Below are 12,498 nucleotides of genomic sequence, written 5' to 3'. Positions count from 1 at the left end.
ACGACTAAGGACGATTTACTTAATAAGCGGAAAAACTGTTCTTAAAAAGCGGAAAAGTTTTTCGCCCTGGGTATTTCGATATATCTTACTTTTTATGAAGAATCATTATGTTTCTTATTCTATGGAATAATTAATTATGTTATTCCATAACTATAAATTAAAATTCAATAAATAAGAAATATAACAATTCTTAGGTTGGACGACTAAGGACGATTTACTTAATAAGCGGAAAAGCTGTAACTTCCAGAATGCTGAGTCACATTGCTCCATAGTCAAATTAAAGTGAAATATGAAATTTGAAAATATGATCTGCTTCAAGAGAGTGTAAGTGTTAGTTAGTGGGGAAAATAATTTAATTTTTAAAAAGTCTATTTAATTAGGGAGTTGAAATGCAGGTCAGCGGGGAAAAGATATTAACTTATAAAAAGTTTATTTGATTTGAGAAGTTCAAATGTAAGTAAGCGAGGGAAAAAATTTAATTTATAAAAAAATCTATCTGCCTTGAAAAGTTCAAATATAAGTAAGCGAGGGAAAAAATTAACTTATAAAAAATCTATTTGCCTTGAAAAGTTCAAATGTAAGTAAGCGAAGGAAAAAATTTAACTGATAAAAAATCTATTTGCCTTGAAAAGTTCAAATGTTAGTAAGCGAGGGAAAAAATATTAACTTATAAAATGTCTATTTGCCTTGAAAAGTTCAAATGTAAGTAAGCGAGGGAAAAAATATTAACTTACAAAAAGTCTTTTTGCTTTGAAAAGTTCAAATGTAAGTAAGCGAGGTAAAAAATATTAACTTATAAAAAGTCTATTTGCTTTGAAGAATTCAAATGTAAGTAAGCAAGGGAAAAAATTTAACTTATAAAAAATCTATTTGCTTTAAAGAGTTGAAATGTAAGTAAGAGGGGAAACATTTTAACATCTAAAAAGTCTATATGCTTTAAAAAGTAGAAAGTTAGGGAAAGTAAGTTAAGGAAAATTTAACTTATAGAAAGTCTATTTGCTTGCACAATAAAAAATGTTTCGATAAAAATACTGGAACTCACTTATCATTACTTCCTGTCTTCGATACCGCTGTTGACATTTCATTGGAATGGAATTCGAATCATTGAAACGCAGTTTGATAAAGTTTAATCCAAAAAGACAATCAGCTTTTAGCAAAAGTATCGAACTCTAAGCTATGCTATACCCGTCACACCAACTAGACGAAAGTTTACATATGAAACAAGTAAAAAATTTATTAAAATATTTGAAATAAAATTAATTTATAGATATGTTCTGAAAGAAGCCGAAATTTTTTTCTATTAACTAAAAACCCGGTATGAACAAGATCTCAATTTTACAGAGATTCTTTTTTTTTAACCTCAGTATTTTTATTGCAATTTTTACAATGTACTTTCAAATTGAATTTGATTGTGGTTGTTTTAAAAACTTATTAAAATCGTCACGGACATTGTTGACAAAATGCCAAGTTAATTTTTGGTCAGAATTTCGACAAGATGTTTGTGAAAACATGTTGATGCGCTGAGCACATTGAACAGTTTTAGAAAAGTTTGATATTTTTGAAATGGTTAGAGCCAACGCTTCCTAGAGGAGAGAAAAATACCATAAACGCGAGTTCCGATCCTTTAGTAGTCCGAATATTGTGACATCCTTTTTTTATTTTTCTCCTTTGCGCAGTTTAGTAGTCCTGACATAATGACATCTTTCTGTTTTCCTGCACTGAGCAGTTTATGACATCAGACTATTAAGTTGATCTGTGCGTATGCTTTCTTTCTTCGAATAGGTGTTGCTAGAAATCACCACCATTCGTGTTGAGTGATAAAACGGTATACAATGCATCTTTACTGAAGTATCATAAACGAGTATAAAGATATCATAAACGAGAGATACGATCTTTTATTAGTCCGAATATTGTTATATTTTTTTTATTTTTCTCCATTGCGCAGTTTAGTAGTCCTGACATAATGACATGTTTCTGGTCTCCTGCCACTGAGCAGTTTATGACATCGGACTCTTAAGTTGATCTGTGCGTATGCTTTCTTTCTTTGAATAGGTGTTGATAGAACTCATCACCATTCAGGTTGAGTGATAAAACGGTAGACAATACATCTTTACCGAAGTCTTTATCAGATGATGTTACATGAGTTGTAGCAACACAGCCCCATACTTTTGTATACGACTGTTTTGCTAAGAACATCAAGTCAATATCATAACAGCTCACTGAAAGTTTTCATTTCAATACTTATACAAATAAAGTTGTTTCCGTTCTTAACACTATTTATTTTAACGCATCACTGTCCCTCAGTGGACTGATCGTAGAGACGTAGAACACCGAAGTCAAACATCACTGGCTGCGGTCAGTAAGCGGATGGGTGACTTTTTTTATTGGCTTGCGTAGAGACTGAGGGTGTACGGTATCGGTCCTTGTTCTACAGTAAGATGCTCGACTTCGCGGGCAGGTCGCTGGGCTACCAAAGCAGGGGAGCCATCCCCTCTGTAGAGGATCAAAATTGCGATGGCATGTCTTCGAATCATCCTCAGGGATGTTTTCCAGACCGTCGCCAATAGCCCATTGTGCAGGTCTAGTGTGACGTAAATACACTACCTTTACACATCATTTTAAACAATAAATCTTTGATTTCTGAGATGGTAAAAATTGTGATAAAACTCTGACTTTATTAGACTCGATATTCTTGATGAGCAATCATGCGCAAAACTCAGGGGTTTTTTTTACGGAAAAATCTCCATTTCATAAACTACAAAGACTTCCCAAACCATACATCCGTTATTTCATTTGGTGATGGATTACAAAACGGCATTATCAGGAACGTACGTATAAAAATATTTTGTAATGAATTTAGAAAATATTTTTTTATTTACAATTAAATCACGTTAATACTCTTCTGAATGAATCAATAATCTTCATAAACAAGTACTTAGAACACATTTTAACTCAAAGATTTAAGTATTTCTATTTACTACTTCTCATGTTCATCCTCAGTTAGGGAAATCAATTGCTTAAGGATATCAGATGCCAAATGTCCGTGATAATTAGCTTTCGATGAATGCTGTTAATAAATTGCAAATTAAGTAGCATTAGTAATCATCGACTCTTAACTCATCCTTTAGATCGCATCTACCTTATAAATCGCGACAACCCCTAATCAGATCGTCTTTTAATTATGTTAAATTGACCATTTGCGAACAATTTCAACAATTTTGATTACCTTTGTTTTAGACAAAAATATAAAATATTACACAGAGCAAAAACAACTAAAAAAACCATATTTTTATGATAAAAACATTTCTGTTACAACAATGAGAATTCTGGTAATAAATACTTAAATGTAACACCTACTTAAACCATTTATCTGATAATTTTTTTTTCGTTATGGTAGCGGTTTGAGTGCCATGGTAAAAATTATCGGACTCTTTCGTGTGCGTGTAGAACCAGAAAATATGGTAAATTTTACCATGTTCTGAAAGCTTTGAGCATACTTTTTTCTCAGTGACAAAATGAAATTATTTTACTCTTAAACTGTTTTTTTTATTAAAATTTTGAATAAAAGATTTTTTTTAAAAATTTTGCAAAAGTTTTTTTTTTTATTTTTTTTGCCTTATTTTGGATGTACATATGATGGCAGAAATTTTTGCAGCTCATATGGACGTAAATTTTTGTCCAAATTCTTCTTAACCTAATAAAATTAAACATACAGCAAAAATTTAACATCAGAAAAAATAAGCTAATTTTAAATCATCAGTAAAATTTTATTTATTTATACAAGTGCTTGATAATTCCAACATCAATCAAAATGCAGTAACATTATTTTCGAATTCAGCATTTGAGGCTTAAGCAGTTAAAACAGTTTCGTAATTAACCTAAGTAAAGACTAATATCATTAACGAAATGTTGCAAAGTAATGCTCTTATTCAATTTAGTTTACAAACGTCAACTCTATATTATAATGCCTGAAGATATGCTTGATACAATTTTTCCATAGAGACACAGAAATCAAAATACCCGTTAGTTATACTACATTTCCTGAAAGTACTTTTCGAGACTTTCGCTTCCAGAAATAACTAATCCGCTTTCAGAAAACGGAAGTTTTCGTCTTTTCACTTAACATTAAATAAGCTATGAAGTGACGGCGAAGTATACAATTCTTCTTTTCTTAAAGGTACGATGAAAGTTTCTTTAAGTTCTTAGTTTGTTCTCTCTCTTGTTTTGGAATTTTCTGAGGATTTTGTTATTACCTTCAAAAGCGGCGTGAATGAATTAAAGTAATTAGGACTCAGAAATAAAACTTCTGTTTTCACACAAGACATGAAAGTAAATGCATTTCAAAGTTTGACTGTCTTTTCAGATGTGAATCTTACTTTTGAGTAGATTTATGGAATTGGATAATGGCATTATCTTGAATCTTATTTGCGTGGATGATGAATTAAGTGCTGATTCTAAGTGAATAAGAACTACGCGTCAAGTAGCTTTTTTTATATTTTAAGTTGTGTAAATGAAAACGAAAAATATAAACTGTTTTCATGATGGAGCTTAAAAAAGTTAAGAAATTAAAATAAAAGTTTATTCTGCATTAGAAAGTATGAAACAAGGTTTATTAAACCTTTTTTTTTCCTTTCTTAATCCTTTGCCCCGTTGCCTCTGAGGCGCCGTTACCAGTCACCACTCTAAAATTAAAAACCATTATACCTTAAAAATTAGTAACCGCATTATTTTAAGAATTATAAAAATTATATAAAAATGCAGTATTGTGTAATTTTAAATTATTTAGTGCATAATGTTAATTCAACAGAATTTTAAAGTACTCGGATTGCAAAGAGTTAAAGAAAAAAAAAAGCTAGATGAATATTTTAATGGTATTATTAAATATAAAGTATTTTACATAACAGAGATAAATGCGTACGAGGGTTGCTATTTATATTTCTGGCTTTGGCAACAGTAAGTGTTGCTAGGCGACCGCAGACGATTTTAATCGAAAGTTTGATATTTTTAATAATACTAATAAATTCAGCAGACGATGTACCATTATAGCTTCATTTGTGTTGTTGACAGTAAATTGAAAAGTTCTTCTCTTTCAAAAAATGGAATTGAATCGTGAACATTTTCGTGCCATTATTTTTCATACCTTTCGGCGTGGATTGTCAAGACAAGAGTGCTTCGATGAACTTAATTCCTTATTCAGCGATAAAGCGCCATCCTACAGCACTGTAAAAAAACTGGTATAACGAATTTAATCGTGGTCGATGTTCGATCCGGACGAATCCCGTGCAGGTCGTCCAAAATCCGTTGTTGTGCCAGAAAAGATCGATGCTGTGCTTGAACTGATAAAGCAAGATCGTCATGTGACATACCGTGAGATAGAGGCGTCTTTGGACATTAGTATGACTAGCATCAGTAAAATATTGCATGAACATTTGAGCGTAAAAAAAATTTGTTCGCGTTGGATCTGACAAACGCTCAAAAAAGGCTCGTGTCGATTGGTGCAAGGAAATGTTGGAAAAATACGTTCAAGGTTCAAAGGCTGTGTATAACATCTACACAGGTGACGAATCATGGATCTATGCATATGAGCCGGAAACAAAACAGCAATCAACTGTATGGGTCTTCCAAGACGAGGCAAAATCAAGAAAAGCTGTTGGAGGAAGAAGCACATCGAAACAAATGATTGCCTGTTTCTTCGGCATTAGCGGTCATGTGGCAACAGTGGCGTTAGAGCAACGCAGGACGGTCAATTCTGAATGGCACACGACCATTTGTTTGCCAGAAGTCATCGGAGAAATTCGAAAAAAGCAGAAGAACAGGCGAATCATTCTTCATCATGACAATGCGAGCTCTCACACATCGACTCAAACAAAGGCATTTCTGACGGAGCGAAAGATCGAACTGATGGGTCATCCGCCGTACTGCCCTGATTTGGCACCCAATGACTTCTTCTTATTCCCACACATCAAAAATAAATTACGTGGACAACGATTTTCGACCCCCGAAGAAGCGGTTGATGCATTCAAAACGCATGTTTTGGAGTTACCTCAATCGGACTGAAAAAAAGTGCTCTGAAAATTGGTTCAAACGCATGCAAAAGTGTATTGATCATCATGGAGAATATTTTGAAAAACAATAAAACCAATTTCGATCCTACATATTTGTTTCTTCATTATTAGGCCAGAAATATAAATATTTAGAGATTTTCATTTTTCCCATTGCAAATATTGCTACTTATATTATCAGTACATTTTAAAATATGGGCTAGATGAATGATAAATCCTTTCTTTAAGAGTCTATCGATATTGTAAATACGTTTTAAAATATGGGCTATAGCAAAAATGCTTGTTTTTTTTATCGTAATTTGTTGTAGGTCTCCCAAACCTCTGAAAGCTTTAAACTTTATTGCTAACTAGGAAAAATCTCACCAACTAAACATCTTTAAAGTTACAAAATAATAATTTAAGTGTTTCTCGAGAAATTTAAAAAAAAAATGTCAAAAACTGCAAGTGTTTTTTTCCATTATTGTAGGGCGGAATATACAATAGGACTCTTTGAATGTAAGGCCACAAGCGATAATTAGGCCTTGATTTTCAGTTTCGCATTAAAACTCTTTTTATAAAATGCAAAGCTTTATCCCGGTTGTACTGCTTATTAGCTTATTTATACAATCTCTTCACGGCTTTAAATACTGAATGATTTGATGATTGTTATGCATTGTATATCCTTAAAATAGCATTATGGAATAAAGTTTGATTTTAGCTACCTAGCGGCTGTATTAAGTTTTAACTTTGAGAAATTATCCTACTCTTAAGAATACATTTCTTTTTCATTAAAGGAAATTAATCTCAGTTAATTTCATTCGTTGCACTCTTACCTCTCTTTAGTATCAGTATAAATTTGTTTTGTCCCATGAAATAATTAATTTCTACTCCGAAAACTGGGAGTAAACCGAAAATAACTTCCATTTCAGAATATAATAGCGAAACATGCAATTCTTATTACATTAAAAAGTTTCAATAGTGCACCTGAAAGACCATTACAACTCATTTTGTGCACATAATGAATATCGCAATTAAAACCCACCGATAGAACTTTTATTCTACATATGACATAAAAGTAATACCTTCGAATTTTAAAGAGTTCAGGGACGAATTATATTTTCAGTTCTTTCAGAGAATAAGGAAAATTTATTATTTCGATGAATATGTTCATTTAGTGTGTAAAATAAGTGATCTTTCTAATGTATTCCTAGCAACTTTCAAGTTCGCTTCACTAGCAAACTTCAATTTCAATTCGAAGTAATTTACATATGAATAGAACAAAAATCAGAAGGTATGATTAAAATCCAAGACATACGTAAAATAGAATAAACTATTGGAAAGAGTATTCTTCCTATTGAAAAGTGTAATTCTGAATAATTGATGCATAAACATGATTTGAATATTAAAGAGATTTTGATTGAATTATATGCTGTCATTTCCCTTTCCACAAATTAGAATATCAGCAACTAGTAAAACTCATGTTTGCGCTTGTAATTATAGCTAGTATCGTACGAAAATTAAATTTTAATTCCTTAGCTTATTATCATTCTTTTTGTTAGTTTATAAGATTACTTTCAAGCATTCAATGAAATGAAAAAGAAAGTGTAAAATAGAATGAGGTACCGTCATTCGGGGCTACTTTGTGCAGGATTTCGCAGTTTTTGAACTTTGACATGTAAAAAAACTATGTTAATTCAAACTTTAGTAAAATGTATCGATATTATATTCATAACTGGACTCAGACGAGTGAATTTGATAAATATTGTCATTATTTGTATGTAATATTTACGATTAATAAGTCAAAACATACCTTGCACAAAGTAGCCCCCAAATGGGGCTACTTTGTGCAGCGATAGGAATTCTGTTTAATAATCATGTTTTTAGTAAAATATTGATATAAAATTGTTAAAAAAGTTAATTGTTGACATTTTTAAAGACAAAAACATCAATATACGTAAAGATATTAGTTTGAAAATAATTTTCAGCGTTAAAAAACCATTTTTTTGAAGAATTTTTTTCTTAAAAAGAATGTTTATTTCAAAACATTTGAGTTTAAACAAAAGAAAATCATATACATTTATAAACTTTGAAATGGATGAAATTTTAAAAATAATAATTATTACATATTCATTAACATTTATAATATAGTTAAATTTGAACATAACATCCTTGAATGAACATGACAGAACTTGCTCTTCAGTTTCTGTCAAAATTACCCGATGCCCTATAAAATATATTTTTATGTGTTAAATCGTTTGATTAAGTCATTAGAAAAATCTTTGTAGAAGAAAAATAATAGTTTACCAGGAAGTTTCACGTGTTTCTTGTGAATTTTATTAGAGATAGTATTTCTGTGGATTTTGTACTTCCGAGAAGCTTCTGCAATCGACATACCACCAACAACTGCTTGCAAACATTGTTGCAGCTTTTCTAAAGTGTAATCATGGTAGTTTCTCGTTCCAGGTATTTTTTTTATAACGTCTGACCATTTTTCTGTCGAAAAAAAAAACGAATGAAACTTTGCACAAAGTAGCCCCAAAATGCATTTTTTTTTTCATTTTTCATTTATTTGTTATTAATTTTTAATTTTTTTTAACGCTAACATGATATAATTGTTTATTAATATATAAATAAAAAATTTTGCACTTACGACAATTTTTCTATCAACGTCTTTGCATTTCACAGCTAAAGTTTCCACGCACACTTTTCGACATCCGACGTCCTCGGAAAGTTGTTGGCATTGGATGAACGAAACACACTCTGAGATTGTTTTAAAATTCGAAAAATTTTTTGTAGTAATAGAAGAGACTTCTATCTTCAAATTCCACACATTTTTAACGTGAAATAAACATAATACTGAATAGCAGCACTTGAAAAATGCCAAATTCGAATTTGCACAAAGTAGCCCCCGCTGCACAAAGTAGCCCCGAATGACGGTAGCTTATAAAAAATTGTTTCAAATGTAGCAAGGAGTATTAAACACAGGTATCAAATAAATATAGCTTTTGTATGGATTTTAAATTGTTTAGCTATGCAATTACTTATTTGGAAGCTAATCATAGTGAGTCACTTTACAAATAAAGTTTTTCAATGCCATGGGTAAAAAGAAGAGCTGAAAACAATAACACACAACTTATTTGATGATGAAAAAATTATTTCATTTATTAGGGGGACCGGAAAGTAATGTTATTTTGGAGCATTATATATTCGTTAGTCTTAAAAACCAATATATTTATTTCGATCCATTTCAATGCATTTTCGATCTGTCATTGAAAGGTTGTTGGTGACGAGGGGGAATACTGTATTAATTAAAAATAAAATCTTGATAATAAATATCAAATACTCTGAAACGACATTAATTTCCGGTCCCCCTAATATATTTAGCGTTCGGTGTTCAACACTGAGATAATACAAAAGATCTCGGGTTTAATTTCCCATAGTTTAATACTTTTAGTAATTTTTCAATAATTATTAATTATTTAATAATCATTAATTAATTAATAATTATTAATTATTTTAAAATTATTAATCTTTTAATAATTATTAATTATTTAATAATTTTAATTTGACAATATTTGCATAATTTTAGTTTTTAATAATTATTCTGTTTACTTTTTTTTCCTTTTTAATAGACATTTTGAATACTATTATTTTAAAATTTATTTTTTGTATTTTTTTTATTTCTCAAAATCTAATGATGAGATATTCTCGATTGCACTTTTACGTGGAGTAGTATTTGCTGGTATAGGAATTATTATATATTTTTTCCCTTTTTTTTTTTTTTTTTTCGCAAAATTAGCATTGAAAAAGCATTTTAAAAGATCACGGAATAGTTACAAATCACTGTCCTAAAATGAAATCATAAAAAATTTTGGAACAATTCTCATTTAAATGTTTTTAAATTATAAAATTTTGTAAACATGTAATTCTCGAAAAAAAAATTTTGGACCAATTTTCCCTTTAAAAAAATAATAAGACAGAAAAGAAATAAATTTTTTAATAGACAGTTTTATTACCTGTTTCTTTGGATTAAAATTAGGGGGGAATTTGCTGTCACACTACAAATGGAAGGATTACGCCATTTCTTGCTATTAGGGAAAAACAATAAGTAACAAATTATTACTTGGCTGAAAAACTTTTCTTGCTTCAATAATATGCAGAATGGAAATAACAATCCACACGTTTCAAGCGTTCAAAAACAGGCTTCCATTTTCAAGACTTGCCAGAGGGAATCTTGTTTTACTCATAAAATTGCTATTTCTAATTCATATAATGCCTCACCCATAGTGTGTAGAATTGAATTCTCCTTGATTCACTAATTTCAGTCTCAGTAATTTCTCTAGTTTTATTTTTTCATCTTTATTTTTATTCTCTCCTGGCCTGAGGTTTTTATAGACTTATTCCTCTCCTTTCCTTTCCATTTGGATGGAAAAATTACGTTTTATATTTCACATCACTTTTGTTTCTTTTCATTCTCGAATAGCAAGTCCTGAAAATGGCCTCTTATTTTTAAGCGCTTGAAACATGTTACCAGTTATTTCCAGTCTGCATATTTTTTAAGAGAATAAAGTTCTTTTTAATCAAGAAATATCTTACTTCTTCATTATCTTTAGATAATTTAGTCAAAGTAACAAATCGTTTGTTATAAACATAAACCTAGCCCATTGTGCAGCTCTAGTCATCACCTCCTACATCAGAAAGCCTGAAAACGGTTTCTTATAGGTAGTCTGCGCAGACTATTTAAAAAGTGAACCGGTAGTGCGCATGAACCCAAATTTTATTGTAAAGAACAACTGAGAGAAATTTACCATATATATTTGAGAATTGAATCTGTAGTGGTAGTCATGTAAATAAAACAAACCAATCATATCCACAAACTAAACAAATTTTTAGACATATATTGGCTACCACGTTCTTATTTTTACTAGATTTTCTATTAAATGGCTCTTTCGTAAACTGGTTTATTTTCATAGTGGTCTGATCGGACTACCTACAAAAAACCGTGTGGAGGCTTTCAATTGTAGGAGGCGTTGCTCTAGTGCGACGTAAATTAACTACAACAACAACAACATAAACCAACTCTACATATTTCCAGTTACCTTTCATTGTAAATAATAATTTTAATTTGATTAACTTTAAAATAAAAACTAAGGCACATTAAACTTTACTAGAAATACATTATGAACTACATCTAGAAAAAACGCTTTTTTTTAAAAAACGAAATATTTTAAAATAATATCATACTGATGTTTCGATTCTCTATTTGCTCCTAAAGTTATAAGCAGCAACATAGTATTATTTAGCATAATATAATTTCTTCACCTTATTCAAATTTAAATCTATTTCTGACCAAAAGAACTTAATAGTTCTGTAATGCAAAAGAAAAAAAAATTGAATTTTCTTTTTTTTTTCTTTCAGCGGGGGAGGCAGCGTGCAGGGATAGGGAATTTCGATGCGATGACGGATTATGTATCAATGTTGATTGGAAATGCGACGGAGAGAATGACTGTGATGACATGTCAGATGAAAAGGATTGTCGTAAGTATAAGTTTTACTTATTTTCATGATTTCTTTTTAAAAAAAAATTAAAATTAACCCGGAATTTTAACAAACTGTTACTGTACGGTTTCTTAGATTGTATTTTTAAAGTTTACCTAAGTTAAAAATTATGATGGTTTTCCATTGATGGATCAACATAATCTTGATGGTAATTATCAATAATTCCATTATAAACCATTATATTTTTTGATGGTAGCCAACATAAGTACCATCACCTCAATGTAGGAATTCGTACTAATTTGTGATGGTCCAATATAATAATAGCGACTTGCTTTGATGGTTTGTTCATGCTGAATGATCAGAAATTTCCATCACAGTTTCTAAGCAATCAAATGTTGAAGCGATTATAAGCAACCATCACCCTAATGTAGGGATTCGGACTGATTTATGATGGTCCAAGATAAAAAAAGAACAAATTGTCTTGATAGTTTATTCCTGAGAACAAACAAAAATTCCTATTAAATCATCATAGAAATGTATAGTTGGAACCATCATGGATCATCATAGATTATTGGTCCATGAGAATCAAACTTATCTTGATGGTTAACCATCATAGTATCAAAGTAGCATTTTCCATCATTACATGATGGAAATTTGTTGGCATAGCAAAATCCATGAACGCATAATGGAAAATGATGGATGAGGGTGACCATCGAATGATGTTGGACCATCATGAGTTGCACTAAAACCAACAAAAACCATCAAAATGTTTTGCTGGGACCATCAAGAATTTTGACTCGGGTAAGTAGATATTTTTAATCTGTTAAACTATGAATGTTACAACTAAACCAATGGAGACAAAGATGCGTCTTTTGTAAGTTTTCATGGAAATTATTATGTAAAGTTTAAAACTTAAATAGTGGTATTGCGCTATGCAACGGAGCCGAATATTGTAGCG

At 30.6% G+C, this 12,498-nt stretch overlaps 1 protein-coding gene across 1 annotated transcript in view; it reads left to right on the top strand.

Annotated features, from left to right (window-relative positions):
- The window catches only part of LOC122271649 (low-density lipoprotein receptor-related protein 4), a 463,426-nt gene that overhangs the window by 267,591 nt on the left and 183,337 nt on the right, over positions 1-12,498 (top strand). The window contains exon 7 of the mRNA XM_043053650.3: positions 11,460-11,579. Within this exon, the coding sequence (XP_042909584.2) occupies positions 11,460-11,579 (120 nt within the window). The remainder of the gene's footprint in view (positions 1-11,459; positions 11,580-12,498) is intronic.

This window comes from Parasteatoda tepidariorum, chromosome 10, assembly GCF_982258835.1.
Source record: "Parasteatoda tepidariorum strain Cologne lab strain chromosome 10, Ptep-v5.0, whole genome shotgun sequence".
Classification (NCBI taxonomy): domain Eukaryota; kingdom Metazoa; phylum Arthropoda; class Arachnida; order Araneae; family Theridiidae; genus Parasteatoda; species Parasteatoda tepidariorum.
Note: the sequence above shows the minus strand (reverse complement) of the source record. Positions and strands in the feature narration are given on the sequence as shown.